General features: G+C 43.8%; 1 protein-coding gene across 1 annotated transcript in view; it reads right to left on the bottom strand.

The window, feature by feature from the left end:
• Positions 1-20,255, bottom strand: part of LOC147666207 (uncharacterized) — a 152,210-nt gene that overhangs the window by 85,434 nt on the left and 46,521 nt on the right. Inside the window, exon 4 of the mRNA XM_086949213.1 lies at positions 15,747-15,880. Coding sequence (XP_086805339.1) covers positions 15,747-15,880 — 134 coding nt within the window. The remainder of the gene's footprint in view (positions 1-15,746; positions 15,881-20,255) is intronic.

Genomic DNA, 20,255 nt, shown 5'->3' with positions numbered 1-20,255 from the left:
TTCTTTGGGACATCTTAAAGGACACTTTCACGCTGCTTATCACACTTTTCCAACAGTTCAGCCAGTTTATCACCTTCTTTGTCACCTTCTTTGTCGTGAGACCCCCCAGCCAGCCTGGGTTAAGTGTATCTGCCGAACCACGATGAACCAGGTTAACCAGACCCCACATCCCTGGATTCAACAATACTCCATCATCCTAGGATAGGAGAGAGTAAAAATGCGACTACTCTCTACAGAGGGATGTATGATGTAACAACGCGGACTTTTACTCCGCATACTGTTACAACGCAGTTTTTACAACGCGGGTCATGTAACAACGCAGGTATTTACAACGCATTTTTTTACAACGCAGGTACCTTTACAACGCGGACCATTACAACGTAAGTATTGGTAAGTATATATTAATTAGAATAATATAATAGTAACTTAATTTTAAAAGTATAATTTAATGTAATTTTAAATAATTTAATTTCCGTAAATTAATTTTAATGTAAATAAATGTTACTTTATTTTTACCCTGTACCCCTGTACCCCAAAAACTCAAAACTGACCCACAACCCCAAAAATAATGCAAAGTAATTTAATTTAATTTATTTGCTAATAAATAATTTAAATTATAATTGAATTTAATTTATTTTTACCCTTTACCCTAAAACCCAAAACTGACCCTGAACCCTAAAAATACCCCTTTACCCTAAAACCCAAAACTGACCCTGAACCCTAAAAATACCCCTTTACCCTAAAACCCAAAACTGACCCTGAACCCTAAAAATACCCCTTTACCCCAAAACCCAAAACTGACCCTGAACCCTAAAAATACCCCTTTACCCCAAAACCCAAAACTGACCCTGAACCCTAAAAATACCCCTTTACCCTAAAACCCAAAACTGACCCTGAACCCTAAAAATACCCCTTTACCCTAAAACCCAAAACTGACCCTGAACCCTAAAAATACCCCTTTACCCCAAAACCCAAAACTGACCCTGAACCCTAAAAATACCCCTTTACCCCAAAACCCAAAACTGACCCTGAACCCTAAAAATACCCCTTTACCCTAAAACCCAAAACTGACCCTGAACCCTAAAAATACCCCTTTACCCTAAAACCCAAAACTGACCCTGAACCCTAAAAATACCCCTTTACCCCTTTACCCCAAAACCCAAAACTGACCCTGAACCCTAAAAATACCCCTTTACCCTAAAACCCAAAACTGACCCTGAACCCTAAAAATACCCCTTTACCCTAAAACCCAAAACTGACCCTGAACCCTAAAAATACCCCTTTACCCTAAAACCCAAAACTGACCCTGAACCCTAAAAATACCCCTTTACCCTAAAACCCAAAACTGACCCTGAACCCTAAAAATACCCCTTAACCCTAAAACCCAAAACTGACCCTAACCCCTAAAAATACCCCTTAACCCCAAACATATAACATTTAAAATATAACCATATACTTACCAATACTTACGTTGTAATGGTATGCGTTGTAAGGGTACCTGCGTTGTAAAAAAATGCGTTTTAAAAACATGAGTTGTAACAGTATCCGCGTTGTAATGGATGCGTTGTAAAAGTAGTGCGTTGTAAAAAATGCGTTGAAACAGGTGCACACCTCTACAGAGCTATGGCGGCCATCTTGCCCCCGCGTCTACTCACTTGATGTCTTAGCTAATAAAACCTTGAGCTAGTGTTACATGTCATCAGCCAATTAGTGTATGCATATATCCTCATTTGTGAAGTGTGCCCCAGGAGTTCATAAACAGGTTAAGGAATATTGGCGATTAGATGGTAGCCTGGTGGATGCCACCAGTGGCAAAGAAGGAATTTATATTGGTCTGAACAAACTGCTCTCTGTCTGCCAGAAAGGAAGTTAACCAATTGAGGGATCAAAGTGAATTTGCAAAGTCAGGTGATAGGGATGGCTCCAGTGGTCAATGGTGGTAGATTTTGCTGGCATCTCAACGAAGAGTGGTCGACATGTCAGTGATTTGTAATCATTAATGGGCAAAGGAAATAATGGCCAACCCATATTGCAGCATGAGTAGATGGGGTTGAAGGTGGGTTGCTATTGCTCTCCTGCAAGTATTTTTCCCAGCATTAGGGTGAGTTATTGGGTTGTAGTTGGATAGCAACCTTCATGAAGTCAGCAAGTTTTAAGCATTGGCTGGAATGATGCTGTAGCGAGTAAGACTTTAACGTTGCTGATAAAAATGCGTGAGTTTAGATTGGAACAATAATAAAGGAGAAGGGGATGACGTTATAATTTAAGAATTTGATGATGGTGCTGGTGTCTTCTAAATATAGTGTTTGGAATGAATGCATGTTTCAGTGGGATATTATGGGATTGTGAGGTCTTTGTCTGGATGCAGGTGGTCTTGATCAAGTAGTTATGGAAGGACGATGAGTTTGGTTGTGAGTGTTAAATGGGTGGGAGAGACAGTGTATTTATGGGATGGTGGAGCATCGTAACTAGTGGTTAAGATGGTCGATGGAAAGGAACCATTTTACCCTGAGGATGAAATACAGATGTCTATGATAGGGCAGAAAAAATGGAATCCCCAATGGTAACAGCTGGCAAACATGGAAAAGGGAAAAGGAGGTGGGGATGCTATTTATGTGAAATGATGGTGCCGCCTGCAAGAGTGTTGGTTTCCCTTGTAGCTATGTGGGGCACTTGACCAGTGCCTAGGAAGAGCTGACTGCAAGATCTATGTGCAGAGAATGCAACAGAAAGGGCCAGTTTGCTGTCAGGTAAGTAGGATCTGATGAAGCTGAAGACTGGGAAGAGGATGTTCTGCAGACATAGGGAATGATCGGGAAACATATGCTGTGTAGGAAAAGTGAGTGGTTAGCCTTCAACCGTCTTGCTGTAAGGATTGTATATAGTGTACTCAGTTGTTTGTAAAAATTAGCCCCAAACGAAATGGGGAAAAACATTATGATGGATGGGCTATTAAAAGGTAACTTTGGAGTTCACAGAGCAGTAAACCAATTGTAAAGTATGGATGGATACAAGTAGGAGTAAATGCAGCCTGCACCTAATCTGTAAAGTTTGGATGGATACAAGTGGGAGTGAATGCAGCCTGCACCTAATGCTTTATTTCTCTCTTTTTTGAGCTTTCCTTGAACCTATTGTACTCTGTTTTTAGACCATCTAAATTATGTGGAAGAAAATAGATAACAAATTATAGTTTTTTTATGCATGATGATTGCATTGTTATATATTGAAAATATCTGCCACTATATATTTAACTTTCTATTTACCTGTTGTTCAATAAAACATTTATTAGTATACCTATACAGTGGTGTGTGCATCAAGGCCAGCTTACAATGTTATCAAGAGTAGTGCATTCTGTTGATGGGCATCATCCCGGACTCAGAGCTCAAAATGGACCGCCAGATCAACTCCGTCTCGTCCTCCTGCTTCCACACCCTTCGCCTCAAATGGATCCCCCTCAAATACAGAAAGACCGTCACTCACGCCCTGGTCACCAGCAGGCTCGACTATGGCAACGCTCTCTATGCCGGAATAAACAAAAACCTCACTCGCTAGCTACTGAACATCCAAAATGCCGCCGCCGCAAGATTAGTCCTCAACCTGCCATGACACTGCCACATCTCTCAGCACCTGCGCACACTTCACTGACTCCCCATTGAAGCTAGAGTCACCTTCAAGATGCTAACCCATGCTCACAAGGCTCTCCACGACTCCGGACCAGCATACCTGAACAGCCAACTCAAATTCCACGTACCCAAAAGGACCCTACAATCAGCCCAGCTCTCCTACGCCGGGGTGCCCCGCACCAGAAAGATCAGTTCGGGAGGCCACTCCTTCTCCTTCTGTGTGGCCAGAACCTGGAACGACCTTCTACTCCACCTCAGACAGATTACATCGCTCCCAGTCTTTGCAAGAAACCTCAAAAGCTGGCTCTTCAACAGACCCCCTCCTTGATGGACTGGAACCTGTGACCCCCCACCCCCCAGCGCCTTGACGCGCTCACGGGTGAGTAGTCGCGCTTAACAAACACCAGATTGATGGGCAATGTACCCTGAATATTTAAATCTCTAAATGCACGAGCAGACCTTATGAGCTAGACAACTGCCATTTAAGCAAACAAAAGAGACTTCCCATTGGGAACAAAAGAACAACAAATACACGCTCCTCAATGCAAGAGCTATATAAAAGAATACATTTCACATACATGACATGCAACTAGGCTCGCTATTAGTAACTGAAACTTGCTGGTAGATGACTCACCCCTATTCTACATGAAGCAATATCACCTGGATACAAGGTTGTCATGGAAAATCACCCCAACAAAAAGGTGGTAGGAGGTGCTACCAAGCGTAGGGAATCCATAAACACTTTGCACCGATGAGACAGCTTGGCACCAGAATGCGGACCTTTCTTATTCAAATTGCAATTGTAAATTGTATGTATGTAGCTCTTACTACCCCTGACGAGGCATTGAAACACTTTGCAATGAGTAGCACGCTACTCTGGAACTCAAGGTTAGAGTCTAATAGCTAGTATTTTGTTTCTTTTCTTTGTGCATTAGTTGTGTTAAGTTTCTGCTCTTGATTTTCTGAGCATATGCCTATTTTTAAACGAATGTTCGAAAATGTTGCCTGACTGTCTTAAGCAGGATGCAGTCAAAGGAACTCGAAGTAGTTTTTCATTCAGCCTGGTTGTGGAAGGATAAGTTGTGAGGCGAATCTTTATATTTTTAGTCGTTTTTCAAATCCTGCCCATTGCCCAATTTCTCACTGTTCTTGCTTATCTACTGCCCATCACCTCAGAGTACCTCACAGGCAAACACTTTCTGTGATTCTGTCACCAGTTTGATTCTAAGCAAGCCAAATCTTACAGTTAGGACTAATTCAAAGCATGACTCGAGACAGACTTAAGACAGACTTAAGTTAGGATTTTATCTTAAGTCTGTCTTAAGACAAACTTAAGACAAAATCCTAACTTCTGTGAATACCAAAAGTAGTAAGTTTAGTATTTTATCCTAAGTTAGTTCTGTGAATCGGGCCCTCAGGCTTCTTGTAGAATGAATGCATGTTTACGTAAGTATCTTCTAAGAGGCAACAGAGTTCAAATTTGTACAAGAGAGAGTATTCTGCTTAATTCAGAAACTCTGTCCATCACCACCCCTTGTTGTTAAATATGTTGTCCACCCTAAGCGTGGAAGGGTATACTCAGATGTGAGTCCCTTGCTCATTGCACCATCAGGATTCAAGCAAGTCGGGCCGACGACGGCTGAAATGCCAGAAACCGGTCCCCGGAAGCTTGTTTCCTTCCCAGTGTAAGAATTGGCTTGGTAGTTTGGTTTGCCCTGTTCCCATCATGCACTGGGACAAGAACAGACTAATTTGCATATAGCCAGGTTCTGAGCTGGGATGGTGCAGTGAGCTAAAAAACGGTGTTGGATCTAGCCCTGATCTCTTGACTGGGTGAGAGTATTCTGCTTAATTCAGAAACTCTGTCCATCACCACCCCTTGTTGTTAAATACCTTTTCACATTCACGGCAGCAGTACTTCTTCACAGCCCTCCGTTTAGAACGACAGTGGTTTCCGACACCACTCCAGATCTATGCACCTTGCTACTCTGGGATAGGTAACTCGGGTAGCTCTCCAACCTCATAAGTTTCAAAGGAATTGATTGAAGTCCTCCTAGAAGGTTCCTTAAACTGTAAAATTGCAACCGCGACTTCCCCATAGAATTGTACGGAGCCCGGGGTCATGTTAGCACACTGCACCCGTCCTCCGTGGGGTCCCTATCTACTCACCTTGGGTGGTTCCTTGGGGTCCCAATGATTCTATGTGCACCAGACCTTGTCTTGACCCGAGTTGTGGTTATTATGCCATTTTAGTATATGGTTTGGTCTCCCCCTGGAGCCCACTGTGTATTGTGCTACTTACAGTTCTATGGATCTTGTATTGTGTGTTATATCCTCGTTAGATGATACTAGAGAGTGTTATATTAATAAATACATATTTTTATGTCACTACTGTGTGGGTCTCCTTTGATTTGAATAATTCAGGAGGTGGTATTCTGGTAAAACAAGCTGCTTTACATTCCTTCAAGATTAAGCCTGAAGGCTGCTCTCCACAGCTACCACTAGGATAGCTTTCTAAAGGTTATCTTTGACCTCAGCAAAACTAAAGGGGATGATGGACGGAGTGTTGAACATTGCAAGCACTCACCCCGAGTCAACTGATCTGGGTTTAATCCATCATCAGTCTTGAGCTCACTCTGCCACCCCAATTCAGACATGGCCATATGCAAATCAGTCTGACCCTGTGCCTCATGGGAACAGTCCAGCCGAACTGCCAAGCCATGTCTTCCATGGACCGGAAACAAGCATCCTGGGACAGGTTTTTGGCTAATCAGCCGTCATTAGCCAGGCTACCCTTGGTTTTGCTATCTTTGACCTCATACATCATCAGGGTCATTTGGACTGGTGCAAGGTGCCCACTTTAATTAGTGATTCAGAAAAGGGGGTGGTGATGAACAGAGTGTCTGAATTAAGCAGACCACTCTTACCCAGTCCAAAGATCAGGGCGTGATCCATCACCGTTTTTTAGCTCACTGCACCATCCCAGCTCAGAAATTGGCTATATGCAAATTAGTCTGACCCTGGCCCAGTGCATCATGGGAACAGGGCAGACCAAACTACCAAGCCAATTCTTATACTGGGAAAATTCAGACACTCTGTTCATCACCACCCCATTTTTTGAATCGTTTTTGGCCACTATAGGTGTGGCAGGGTATACTCAGACATGAGTCCCTTTCTCACTGCACCATCAGGATTCAAGCAAGCCGGGCCGAAGACGGCTGAAATGCCAGAAACCGGTCCCCGGTAGCTTGTCTCCTTTCTGGTGAAGAATTGGCTTGGTAGTTTAGTCTGCCCTGTTCCCATGATGCACTGGGCCAGGGACAGACTGATTTGCATATAGCCAGGTTCTGAGCTGGGATGGTGCAGTGAGATAAATAACGGTAATGGATTAAGCCCTGATCTTTGGACTGGGTAAGAGTGGTCTGCTTAATTCAGACACTCTGTTCATCACCACCCCCTTTTTTGAATCGTTTTTGGCCACTATAGGTGTGGCAGGGTATACTCAGACATGAGTCCCTTTCTCACTGCACCATCAGGATTCAAGCAAGCCGGGCCGAAGACGGCTGAAATGCCAGAAACCGGTCCCCGGTAGCTTGTCTCCTTTCTGGTGAAGAATTGGCTTGGTAGTTTAGTCTGCCCTGTTCCCATGATGCACTGGGCCAGGGACAGACTGATTTGCATATAGCCAGGTTCTGAGCTGGGATGGTGCAGTGAGATAAATAACGGTAATGGATTAAGCCCTGATCTTTGGACTGGGTAAGAGTGGTCTGCTTAATTCAGACACTCTGTTCATCACCACCCCCTTTTTTGAATCGTTTTTGGCCACTATAGGTGTTGCAGGGTATACTCAGACATGAGTCCCTTTCACACTGCACCATCAGGATTCAAGCAAGCCGGGCCGAAGACGGCTGAAATGCCAGAAACCGGTCCCCGGTAGCTTGTCTCCTTTCTGGTGAAGAATTGGCTTGGTAGTTTAGTCTGCCCTGTTCCCATGATGCACTGGGCCAGGGACAGACTGATTTGCATATAGCCAGGTTCTGAGCTGGGATGGTGCAGTGAGATAAATAACGGTAATGGATTAAGCCCTGATCTTTGGACTGGGTAAGAGTGGTCTGCTTAATTCAGACACTCTGTTCATCACCACCCCCTTTTTTGAATCACTTTAATTAGTGGACATAATATACCAGGCCAACTTCTCACACCATACCTACGGTCTATTAGGGCAGAGTGCTTCTGTTTTCATTGAGTGGTCTAAAGGAAGAAAGATGCAGGAGATTTGCTCTGGGTTGTTTGAACCACATCACGTATGGTGACTGATGAATCTCCTTTTGAGTGGATGAGGTCAAAGGTGGAAAAGAGTAAGATCAGCAATGCAGGGATTGTTCATAGAGAAGTGGAAAATGTGACTTATGTAACTATTTGTTGATTTGTTGCAGATGGATAAGGTACATTATAAGGCATGAAGATTGCAGCGGAAGTTAAAGAAGCTACTGGGGATCAGATTTCAGTTTGTGATTCTGGCTGTGCCTCTGAAAAGATCTCCATGTACATACGGAGTTGATGGATGGTTTGAGGAGGAAGGCAGCTGGGCGGTAAATGATGCTAGGTGCCTGAGTGAAAGAATCAGAAATAGGGGATGTCTAGCCCTGTGACAACCTGTAATTTGAATATTGTCTGTTCCTGGTTTGGAATGAACATTGATACATATGTCCTCTTATGGGGCTGAACATCAACTAGGTATTTTTGGTTGTGCAATAGGAGCATAATAACAGCACTAACCACTAACAAACACACAGAAACCTTGAACAGAACACATTACAGAAAACACATACATGCAACACAGCCAGATGTTGGACTTGGCTCTCTCTGCAGGGTCACCAACAAACTTTTTTTATTTCCTTCACCCCTCCTATTATCTGAATTAGTTTTTGTTGGCAATAGGACTCTGTGCCCTTTACTGCTGCTAAACGGTACTATTGTGCTTGTGTTCACTCCTTAAAAGATGGCAAAATTGTCTTACACCGAATTGGCACATTTAATATACTCATTAGTCCCTAGTAAAGTGGTACTACATGTCCACAGAGCCTGCACATTAAATGGGTCTGCAGCACTTCTTGTGCCCCCCCCCAAATTAGGTAGCCTTTTTAAACATGTCCCAGGCCTGCCATTGCAACCTGTGTGCATTTTTAAACTTCCAATTAGGCTTGGCAGTATACATACAAAAACGCAAGCCTAAAACTCCCTTTCTAATACATAGAAGTCACCCAGAGGTACGCCCTCAAAAGCCCGTAGGGCAGGGTGCATTGTATTTAAAAGGTTGGATATGTAGCTTTCAATTTTTCATGTCCTTGTGGTTACAAATTCACACATTTGTATTTCACTTCTGGGAGGCCTACCTTTCCCATAGGATAATGTTGCTTTACCTTATAACATTTAATAAGTGAAAACCTTTGTTTGGGAACAGGAAGAAATATCATGTTTGGCCTCTAAAGAATTGTAGTTTTAAATCCTGTTTAATGGTAAATTTGCCACTGGATTCAAGCAAGCCTGGCTGAAGACGGCTGTAATGCCAGAAACCGGTCCTAGGAAGTTTGTTTCTGGTCCAGGGAAGGCATGGCTTGGCAGTTCGGGCTGGACTGTTCCCATGATGCACAGTGTCAGACTGATTTGCATATGGCCATGTCTGAACTGGGGTGGCGGAGTGGGCTATAGAAGGGTGATGGATTAAACCCAGATCTGTTGACTGGGTGTGAGTGTTTGATTGGTTCAGATGCTCCGTCCATCACCACCCCCTTTTATACCGCCCTCTATGAAAGGGCATGATCCTGGTTAGAACATTATTTTGCACCCTTAATCTAGTATGTTTGACAAATATGCCCTCAGAAAGTGCTTCTGAGTAAACCTAATGAGTGTTTGTTTAAATATGCCCGCAGGATACAGTACAGAAGCAGACAATCTGCATGAACATGTAACTGGACTCCATTTTCTATGATGCCTTATACTTTTGTAGGCAACACAGCACCAGGCAAGCATCTTACAACCATTTTGAGAGGGGGATCTGTATTAAAACTGGCCCCACACGTGTGAACTCTGCTTGTTATTACTCGTAGCTGCGAGCAGAGGAGAAGAGTTACCTTGCAGGTCTGGTTTCTATTCAAGCAGCTCCAGCTCGTTCAGATTGTGTGCTAACCATGCATTTGCACCGCTTCAAGTCCCTTTGATGTCATTGGAGTGTGTATCAGAAACGTGCTCTGTTTTTGATTAAACTCATTGCGACATCATAATGGGGTGGGCTCTTTACAGTATACACTTTCAGTAAGTATATTGACAAAGTCATTGCCTGTATTGCATTCATTACTATTGTTACTATTGTTTTTCTTATTTGCATTATCGTTTTGTTCTTATGTTGTATTTTTTATTAGTTTATTTTGCATTTTTGTCTTATTTGCTCCAATAAAAATCTTTGAACTATAGTAAGTACATTGACATTTTGCTGTTATAGGGGTGGGCTCCGTTTTCGAAACCACCATTGTGTGACGGCATTATTCTTGTGAAGACGCCGGTGGGCTCCACTAGTACAATGTGAAGACATTTGAGATTACACTGTAACGCAGTTGGTCTCCACTTCCACTTTCCACTTTCAGTGCACAAGATACATATTCAGTTTTCCTTCTTACTATAAAGACAACTGTGAAAACTCAGAAGCAGCGAAGAGTGAAAAAACTCGTACAGACAATACATCACCAGAGAGAGGTGAATCTGTTTAGTAACCTAACTGGTGAATGTGTGGCCCCCTTGGTGCCGACGCTTGTCGGGCCTGAGCAGTCGGGGTTTGTGGCGGGACGCACCCTCGCTTATAATTTACGGACGTTGTTCTGAGCCGTTCAACACACTAGCCCCGAGGATAAGGCTGCTGCAATATTCCTAGATGCCGAAAAGACTTTCGATTCGGTGAGTGGGATTTCATGTGGCTCGTCACATTAGGTTAGTATCGGTCCTATATAACGCACCGACGGCTAGAGTTAGAATAGGAAATTTGGTGACCTCAACTTTCAGAATCTCCAGGCGCACGAGTCAGGAGTGTCCATTATCTCCACTCCTTTATGCTCTGGTGGCAGAGCCTCTGGCATGCACACTCAGGGAGTACCACAGTCATAGGGGGCTACGGTACACCTGATATAATTTGATTATCTCCACTTACGCCGATAATACCCTCCTCTATATTAGTGATCCCGAGACCAATCTGTCCCCTGTTCTGAGGGAGGTGGTGCGCTACGGTGAGTTTTCTGACCTCCGCATTAATTGGACCAAATCCGCAATTTTCCCACTCACGTTGGGATCCATTGAACTTGATTTCCCGCTTCAGTGGACGACTGATTCTGTGCGGTACTTGGGCATTCAGGTACACACTAACTCCGAAGTAGTGTTAACTGAGAACTATGGGAAAGCGCAGGTGAAATTGGAAGGCGATATCGATAGAGGGGTGCGATTGCCACTATCCCTTATGGTCCGCATTTCCTTGATGAAAATGGTGGTCTTCCCACAATTTTTGTTCTTATTTTGTAATATACCAATGGTCTCCCCAGCTCCCCTCTTTAAGCACCATAGATCATTGATAAGCCATTTAACTTGGGCCAGTAAGCATCTAGTGTCTGCTGGGAGGTTCTTACGCTCCCATACTCTATGGGTGGACTTGTAACTCTATTATTATGTGGCGCAGTGTTTGCCTGCTTTTGATTGGCTACATCAACAAACCCCCTCCTCATTTGCATATAGAGAGGGTAGCTGCGGGACCGTCCATGCTGGCTTCTTTTTTGTTTCAAGCCCTGCACAGACGCGCTGGTATACTTGATTCTATAAATGCCACTGCACATGCACTGTATAATATATTGAAGCGACAGGCGGCCTCTATCTTATATTCTCCACTTAGGCCGGTCGACGTGTGTCACTGGTTGCCTGTGTGAGCGGAACCGTTGGTGCAGCGAGCACTTTCAACTCTTAATATTTGCAGCATAGGTGACCTTTTTGAGGATGGTGCAAGACGAGGATGGGAAGGTCTGGTCTTGGACGGGCAGGTGGTCTCACCTTTGGTTACGTTCCATTATTAAAGAGTTAGATATGCCCTTCGAGATATGCTCGGATACGAACTGACTTAACTGCCAGAGGTTTTCCCCTTCTCCCATCTACTGCGGGCAGAGTCCCCCCTGAAGGTAATCTCCAGTATTCACAATCTGGTACAGGACTATAGGAGGAATCACTTCACTAAGGCCTGGCTTGACTGGAAAATTGAGTTAGATACAGTAATAGACGATGACACCTGGTGCTATTGTTTCAAAATCTACCCGTCGAGTTTCCTTGAATGGACGGCATCAGCTTATTTATTTTAAATTAATAAATAGAGTTTACTATACCCTGATTCGATTACATAGGATTGGGCTTCGAGACACGGCGAAATGTGAGAGATGTGGTGTGGAGCCAGGAGAGTTTCTCCACATGGCATGGCTATGTCTTGATGTAGTCAATTTTTGGATAGCTGTCTTTCAGAAACTTGAAGAAGTCACTGAGGTGCCCCTGAGTCTGGACCTATTGTTGGCTCTATTGGGTTTTTCAAAACATCTACACAAGAGCGTTAGGTGCCTTGTAGAGATGGGATTATTGGTTGCTAAGCAGGTGGTAGCAAGACATTGGGCCAGAGGTCCCTCCCCCACCATAGCGCAATGGTTCTGTGACATGTTATTTTGTAATACTTAATCTGAGGTATTTAGTGAATTGCTCCCTCCTAAAAGCCGACCCAAGAACCTCTGGAGTAGGCATGGGCGGAAAATCCGTTCCGCTCGCGGATTTTGCGGATTTTCGGGAAATCCGCAATCCGCGAGATTTGCGAATTTCCTGCAAAATCCGCAAATCCGCGAGCAGCGGATTTTGCTCGCACTGCTCGCACTGTTCGCGTGAGTTCGCGCCACGCGAATAAGTGCGAAATTGCAGAAATACGATCTAAGCAAAACTGAAAGTAACTACTTACCAGGTTCAAAAGTTCAGGCACATCATTAGTAGCCATTTCCTGTAGTGCTTCCTGAGGGGCCCCTCCAGAGTTCAGTTGCCAGTTGAAACTATTATGTGACCCTGCTCTGAACCTCAGAATAGTTACACATATGCCACAAAGGTCATGAATTACAGCTAAGGGAGACAAGCAGGAGCCAGGCTGGAAGTTAAAATCCATTAATCAGCCCCTAATTCATTATTGTCAGTTGGGGCAGGGCAGGTGTTGTAACTAATTTTGCAACAATGAAAGCACTTAGCAAGTGCAAAAGATCACTAATCAGGGCGCACTAAGGAAGCAGGTGCCAGCTAAAAAAATATTCTGTGACACATTAATCAGCCCCAAATTTATTCAGGTCACTTGAGGCAGGGAAGGTGTGCTTTGCTTTGCCGAAAATAATGTACACTGGACAACCAGAGGGTGTGGTGATGAAACAGAGGGTGGCATGGGTGGGCCAGAGGGTGGCATGAGTAGTCAGAGAGTGGCAGTGGTGACAGAGAGTGGCAGTGATGAAGAAGAGTGTCCCAAACAGGTTGGACACGTAGAAACAACAAGTTCGCAAAACTTGCGACCCGACAGGTAAGTTCGCAAATTGCGAAATTGTAAAAACCCTCGCGAACTGGCAGAAACACGGGCGAACACAAAAAAAAAAAAAAATCCGCAAATTCGCGGGAATTCGCGGATTTTGCGGATTGCGAGTTCGCAAATCCGCAAATTCGCGGATTGCCAATCCGCAAAATCCGCTCATGCTTACTCTGGAGCCGATACCAGGATTATCTAACGAGTAAGGAGTAATTCGGGGGTGTGGGAATACGCTCCCTCCCCTTCCCATGAGGATACCTTATGAGACATAAAAGATGCAACAATGATCGCTCCTTAAGAGCTAGGCTTCTTAGCTCTGTCTAGATATAAGGCGGCGGTACGTCATCACTGGGTCATACCCTTTCAATTAGTCTACACACAGAGTTACCCTGCATCATCATCTGACCCCTCCAAACATGCTGGTAACGGGTCTTCTGGGTCTGATAGTTTCCAAACACTGTGTTAAGTTGTTGACTTACTCATCTGTACACCTGTAATCAGCATGTTCCTTGTGTGAATGTAATTCCACAGATTTGTATTGTTCTTTGTTTCTTTTGTGTGTAAAATTCAATCATTTTTTTTTTAACTGGTGAAAGTGAATTACTCTTCATGATTAGGCCTCCTTATATTTTATATCGCTTAACAGGGGAAATTGGAACAGAAAGTCCCCCTGTGAAGTACAAGCGAGTAATGCATAGGTAGGTTGGTTGAGAAACCCCAATGGAGTTTCACAGTGCAGGTCACGGGCACTAGTTGCATAGTGATATAGGTTTTCTGTTTTAGATGATACATGATTGAATCCAAGAAAAGGATATAAGGAAACACTTACATTTTATTCCCTTGCAAGGTAGGGTATGGTGAGAAAACGATTCACGGAAGGGAAGTTAAGCTGTAGAGGAATGTGTTTTAATATTGTTTTGAAACTCTTTTAGGTGCCTGCCTCCCCTCCCTTACTTGACCACCTCAGCTGTCTGTGCTATAACAACATTCACAAACTGGGGATACCAAGAGGTGGAATTACCTAGAATCACATTGATCCTGAGGAGTTCGTCTGGCTGACAAAAAACTCTTTGTGTACTACATAAATCATTTGCACCTTGCCTGTAAGTTAACCCTGCCTGCTTTTATTACAAGCTATCAGAGGGTTGAGCACAAGTTAATTTAGTGACATGTTGCTGGTTCACCCTGACATGGGTTGTGGTTGTTACCTGAGAAGGGCTCACACCCCCCTCAACCAGCAACCCAATTACTCACACCAGGTATGCCATGAAGGCAGCTATTATTTGGCTCAACACAACACCAACTAATAGAAAACAGTACACAAAATTCCAACATGACACATTGGACAGACCTCCATGTATACACTGAACACATGCCAAAATGTCACTTGGTCTGCTAGTATATAGTTCACAACACTGATCACTAATAAACAGTATGCACATTTCCTGCACAACAGATTAGGGGGGGGGGAAATCATACACACCCAACACAGTCCAGATACCTTTTATAGTTAGCTATCACAGTGTCCACAACAACACTTACTACCATGAAATACCACACATTAACATAGACCTACATCTCACTGAATAGGACATAACCACCTAACCAAAATTAGAAATGCATTGCCCCTAACACTTTAACACAAGCTAAATCAGGCTCCATTCTGCAATTGAAATCCCAGAACCAAGTGGAAAGTCACTGGGCTGCCATAAGCACTACAAGGCCCCACCACTGGCAGAATGTGCACGCTACAACTGCAAATAGCATAAGATAGCTTGGTTCTAGATATATATCATAATTCTTATTTCAGGGGGAAGGTGAGTTATATTGGGGGTTATAGCTGGGTCTGGTGGCACGGTAGACAAAATGATGCAATGCACTGGTCTATGTTTAACCTCATGGTTACAGGTTTGAATCTTTCTGAAGTTGATCAAATTATTACTATTGAGTTAAGTAGCAATAGCCATCTGTTATTTCAGAGCCACCCTTTCAGGGTAAAATGTGTCTTACAAATATACATCATGTAACTAGATGTTCTGGTTGTGGTTTGAGTAGGGAAAATATTCTATGTTTCAGAATTCATGCTTTGTAGCTTCTCTTTGTGGCACTTTCTCATAATTCTCAGGTATTCTGTTAATTAACTTCTACTTTCTACTTTAGTATATCTTATAGGACATTTCCAAAAAAAGTTAAATCATCATACAGGGTTCAGTAGGTTAAGAAATTCTGAATTTATCGAAATCTGTAACTTGAGGGAGAAATGTTGAGTATTTGACATAATTTGAGGAATATGTAGGTTTCAAGGAAGTTACATTAAATAATGCATGTGGGTGCATGACAATTAGTCCTCTATAAGTATGGGATGTGGTTTAGGTTGTGTGTGGAGGATGGAGGGTCCCACATGTCTGGTCCTCGTCCACCTGAGACCTCCATGAAATGACAACTGGCCCTTCTATTGATCATTTGCACATGTCAAGCAAGTCTCATCCCGGTTGTCTCACCAGCCAGCCTCCTCCATCGGTCTCCATGTCACAGAAGACGGTCATCCCTCGCCCACCGACCGGGTACACTGTGTACCATCCTCTGAGTGTGTGCCCGCTCAAGAACAGCTCCTTACAATTTGCTAGACCTGGACCTGCCCAAAAGCACAGAACAAGAAATGATGAGAGATTATCGTCACTCCCACCAATTAAAGACACTACCATCTCACACAGGGGTTCTACACACCACCTACCCCTACTTCCTTCAATCCCCACCACCAGAAGATATATTTCTGCCAGAGAAAATTACGAAACCAACGAATTTGAGGAGATTATTTACACTTCTAATGGATACTTGCCTCAAAGGTGCTGTGTTCATACCAGACACAGGGCATCAGAGAGGCAAACAGTCGGCTACAGGGTGTCAAGGACCTACATACTCTTATCCCAATCCCATCTGCTTGACGCCTCCCTTACAGTCATCCTGTGCCTCATTCCTCTTTCGTCCTTTTTGTGTCTCGGACTACTCTCGTCTCCTACTTGAGCCTGCCTCCTCTCTTATCCAGCTTCTGTCTTATCCCACCTGGCTAGGACATTATTCTCATCCTTCCACTTGTTCACTGGAATTGTACCTCAGTCACATCTATAGCCCACTATCTGCCTTGGTCTCCTCTGTCATCCATCTTGTGTTGGGGTTCACTTTTTACTTTAGACTGGTGATCTGAGGCCCACGCTCATTGATCTTGCCCTTTACTCCATTGGCTCATTTGTTGTGTGTCTCCCTCTCAGACCTTTGTACCTGGATGTCCTCTCATCTGCCACGTGCCATAGACACGAGGCTCCTCTGTCCATGTGCCAAGGTTACGCCCCTCCTCTGTTGGATGCTGTGCTCTCCTCTCTTATCTGTGGTATGACCCTGTCTCATTCGTCACCTACTTTTTGCCTCAGTCAAGGAGTTGCACCAAAAGGGGTTCAGGTGTCAGGTAACTAAATACAGAGAGATAGAAAGCCTCAAGGCGCTACAGCTGGGGATCAATGTTATGACACAAAATTACATGGCACTGAACTATATTCCCAGCGATTACACACCCTTGGGCCAAATCGTGTATTGTTTTACCTGCAATGCTTGTCAAAATGATGTGCACACTAAAATGACCTACACAGGTAAGAAAGAACATGTCTTCTACCACAACTCTTATTTTAACCCTCAATGAGCTTCACCCCGACCAATAACCTCTTTTTAACCATTATTTACCTCTGGACCCCGCCCTAACCCTAAAACGAGTTGTAACCCACCCCCAAGCCTAACCCCTTTCCTACCCCTGACTCCTAATGTTAGTCTATTCCTAATCCTAACTATGTAATTTCCTTTCTCTAACCCTTGCCCTCGTGGTAATCATTGACTTAAAAAACACAAACACACCTGTTCTAATCCTGAGCCTAGGCTTTAACATACTGCCTAACCCAAACCTTATTGAAGTAAACATGTCCCATTAAATACAGTGATAAATCACTCTTTGCTGAAGTTTCTACTGTTCGTGGTGCAGGATTCTGTTATGGTATGATCTGTTGTGACAGTCGTCGTCATGACATCATCCCAGAAACACAGGATCACAGTGTATCAAGCAGCTACATAAATTAAGATGTGTGATTTCAAGGAGCTACACATTGTGAGGCAGCTGGGAAAAAGGATACCAAGGTGCATTAACATCAGGAAAAGGGATACCAAGGCGCATTAACATCAGGCAAAGGGATACCAAGGCACTACATTTATAGAGATTCTCGGGGTACAAGAAGCTATACAGAGAGGCGCACATGGTGTAAATAAGCTGTGTAGTTGTGTAGGGATATAGGGTATGGACAAGCTACATATACCATTATACAGGACTTCAGGTGGACTCTGGGACACGGAGACACTGACATTGGGACAGGAAGAAATTCACACAGACATTCTGGGACTGGGAGACACCAATAATGGAACAGGAACTCACTGGCACTGAGGAAGGACACTGACGCTGGGACAGAGAGACAGGTAGTCGGGGACAGAGAGGCACTGGATGGAACAGCAAGCCGACAATATGGACACCGGGGCAGGGCACCACCAAGATTTCATGAAAGTGCTGAGACGCAACAAGGAGCCGCTAGAAGGAGACATGGGCTGAAACAGAGATTCTAAGGGAGACAGCATCAACAAATCAGGCTCCTGTCTACACTGCCTACAGGCCTTCATGACTACTCTACAAGGGTGAAGGGCCGCCAGAAGTGTGGCACACAACACACACAATAAGCATCAGATCCTCGTCACCTTGAGCAGTGCAGCAGGGAGCAGGGGACAAGTGTCCTCTTGTAGATATTTGTAAATTAAAAGATAGAGAACCCAGGAAGCAGAAAGGGTCTAGTGGTAGATCAGACATAAGTTTCCTGTACATTGAATGTGCACGTATATATGAGTGATAGTTCGACCAGCTCAGTAGTGGGCCCAAAGTAGGATTCATATTTGAAAACAATTATGACGAATTTCTTGCAATGGCTCCAGATAGTTTTGCAGCGTCCCCATTCAACGTGCAGTATTGGCAGTGAGGAACGCCACATATCTAACAGTGTCCATCAAAGCACAAGACAATAAACAAGCATTTGCAATGCAATAGGTCTCGCATTTGTGAGAGTTTGAGATAATGGCATTGTAAATGACACTGCCTTTTATTTATGATTTTAGAAAACCTGCAAGTGGTACCTCAAGCTCTTGCAAATGTGAGACCTTTGTGGCACTCACGCTTTAACTGTAAACATCGTAAGCTTAAGCCCTGGTGCCGTGATTGCTTGAAAAGTAAAGTAATAGAAAGTAACTTTGTTTTCAATTTCTTTACTTTAAGCAAAGAGAAAACAAATGGGGGGGGGGCACACTGTTTTCCCTTTGTTTACTTTTGTTACAATCAAGGCATCGGCGCTTAGGCTTTGTAACATCTCAAGTTAAAGCGTGGGTGCCACAACTGCATCAAAAGTAAAGAAATAGAAAAAAAGTCACTTTTTTCTCTATTTCTTTACTTTGGAAGAATTTGAGGCACCCGCGTTTTAGCTTAAGGTGTTTAAAGCTAAAGAGCGGGTGCTTCCATTGTAAAAAAAAAAGTTAATTTAAAGAAAGGCATCGGGGCACCTTTAGCGATCGCAAGGAACTAAAGGAAAGCGTGGTTGCTGTTATTAGTGCTGAGGCGTGGTGTGCTAGTTACATTAAAAAAATAATAAACGGTTGCGGGAGAGCGAGGAAGCCCTTAAACAAAAGAGTGCTTGGAGGCTGTAATTAAAACCTACCGAGTAACAACACATGTACCAGGGGGTGTTTTCATGGAAGGTAACAACAGAAGAAAGGGAGGCACTAAGGAGGGACTAAGAAGCCTATTAACAAATCAAAGACCACATTTTACAAAGGACAGTAACAGGACCAAATAAAATGATGAGCGGGGAATGGGACTATTACGTTCCAATAATGTGACCTTGTCTATATGGAAAATAGTAAGAGAAGGGCAAAGCAGCCCAGTTTCCTGACTATATCTTTAGGGCTCTAACTCTACAACTTATCTACAAAGTGTTGAAAATGAAAAGAAGAAGACAAATCTGAATTGATCTGACAGGGCAAAACATGTGATAGTTTTGTAGCAGAAAGTAGCCTAAAGTCATGGGTCATTAGATCGTATCCTCTCTTGGGCCAACCTCCTACTTTAATCTTGAGCCCTAAGGTTCCGGCAGCTGTTTCTTCTGACCCGAGGCACGATTCCAGTGCTCCAGGGCCAGGTTTCCACTGGTGGGCCAACCACCTGCCAAAAACCAAGTGCTCTGTGGTACTGAGCTATCCCTCTGTTGCGCTTACTCGTCACGCAGAACACGGCAGCTAAGGGTCTGTCGCTGTTATCTCTCCTGTGCTGATTACTCAAGATGCACTCTAAGCTCAAAAGGGGTCCAACCCTGCTTCACTGTAGGACAGACCATCCCTTATACTGCAAGTTCTTGGGGCTCTGTGGTGGTCTTGACTCAGTTCTTACTTCGTAATGACCAGGGCTTAATTTGAGCCGGTGGTTCATGATGGGGCCCAGTGGCATCAATATTTAGGTGACTGCCTCTCATTTTTTCTCAGCATACTTTGACCCACAGCAAGAGAGTGAAAAACACACAAGGAGGACAAAGAAAAATACAAAAAAGCGTGATAAACGTAGAAAGCAAGTACCTTTGTGAGATAAAGGGGTTGTCTGGTGGGGGAATAAAGAGGTGTAATTAAGACTATGCAGCCTATGGCATGCCCACGTACAATAACGTGGCAGCGGGATTTTGAGCAAAGCTTTTGGCCCAGGCACTTATTCTTTTACAAATTAAGCCTGGTATAACAATTCTTGGACCGCCTCTTCTGATGGGCTGGAGGGTCGTGTTCCTTTTACAGGTCAAATATGGAACTGTGTTAGCTAAAAAAGAACTCCATTCACTTCCTTCAGAGCGTACCCCACATATTAACTATCTCTGTGAATGAGGGTTCCCGATGAG

Source organism: Lissotriton vulgaris, unplaced genomic scaffold, assembly GCF_964263255.1.
Source record: "Lissotriton vulgaris unplaced genomic scaffold, aLisVul1.2 SCAFFOLD_2860, whole genome shotgun sequence".
In the NCBI taxonomy this organism is placed as follows: domain Eukaryota; kingdom Metazoa; phylum Chordata; class Amphibia; order Caudata; family Salamandridae; genus Lissotriton; species Lissotriton vulgaris.
This window is presented reverse-complemented; position numbering and strand designations above follow the sequence as displayed.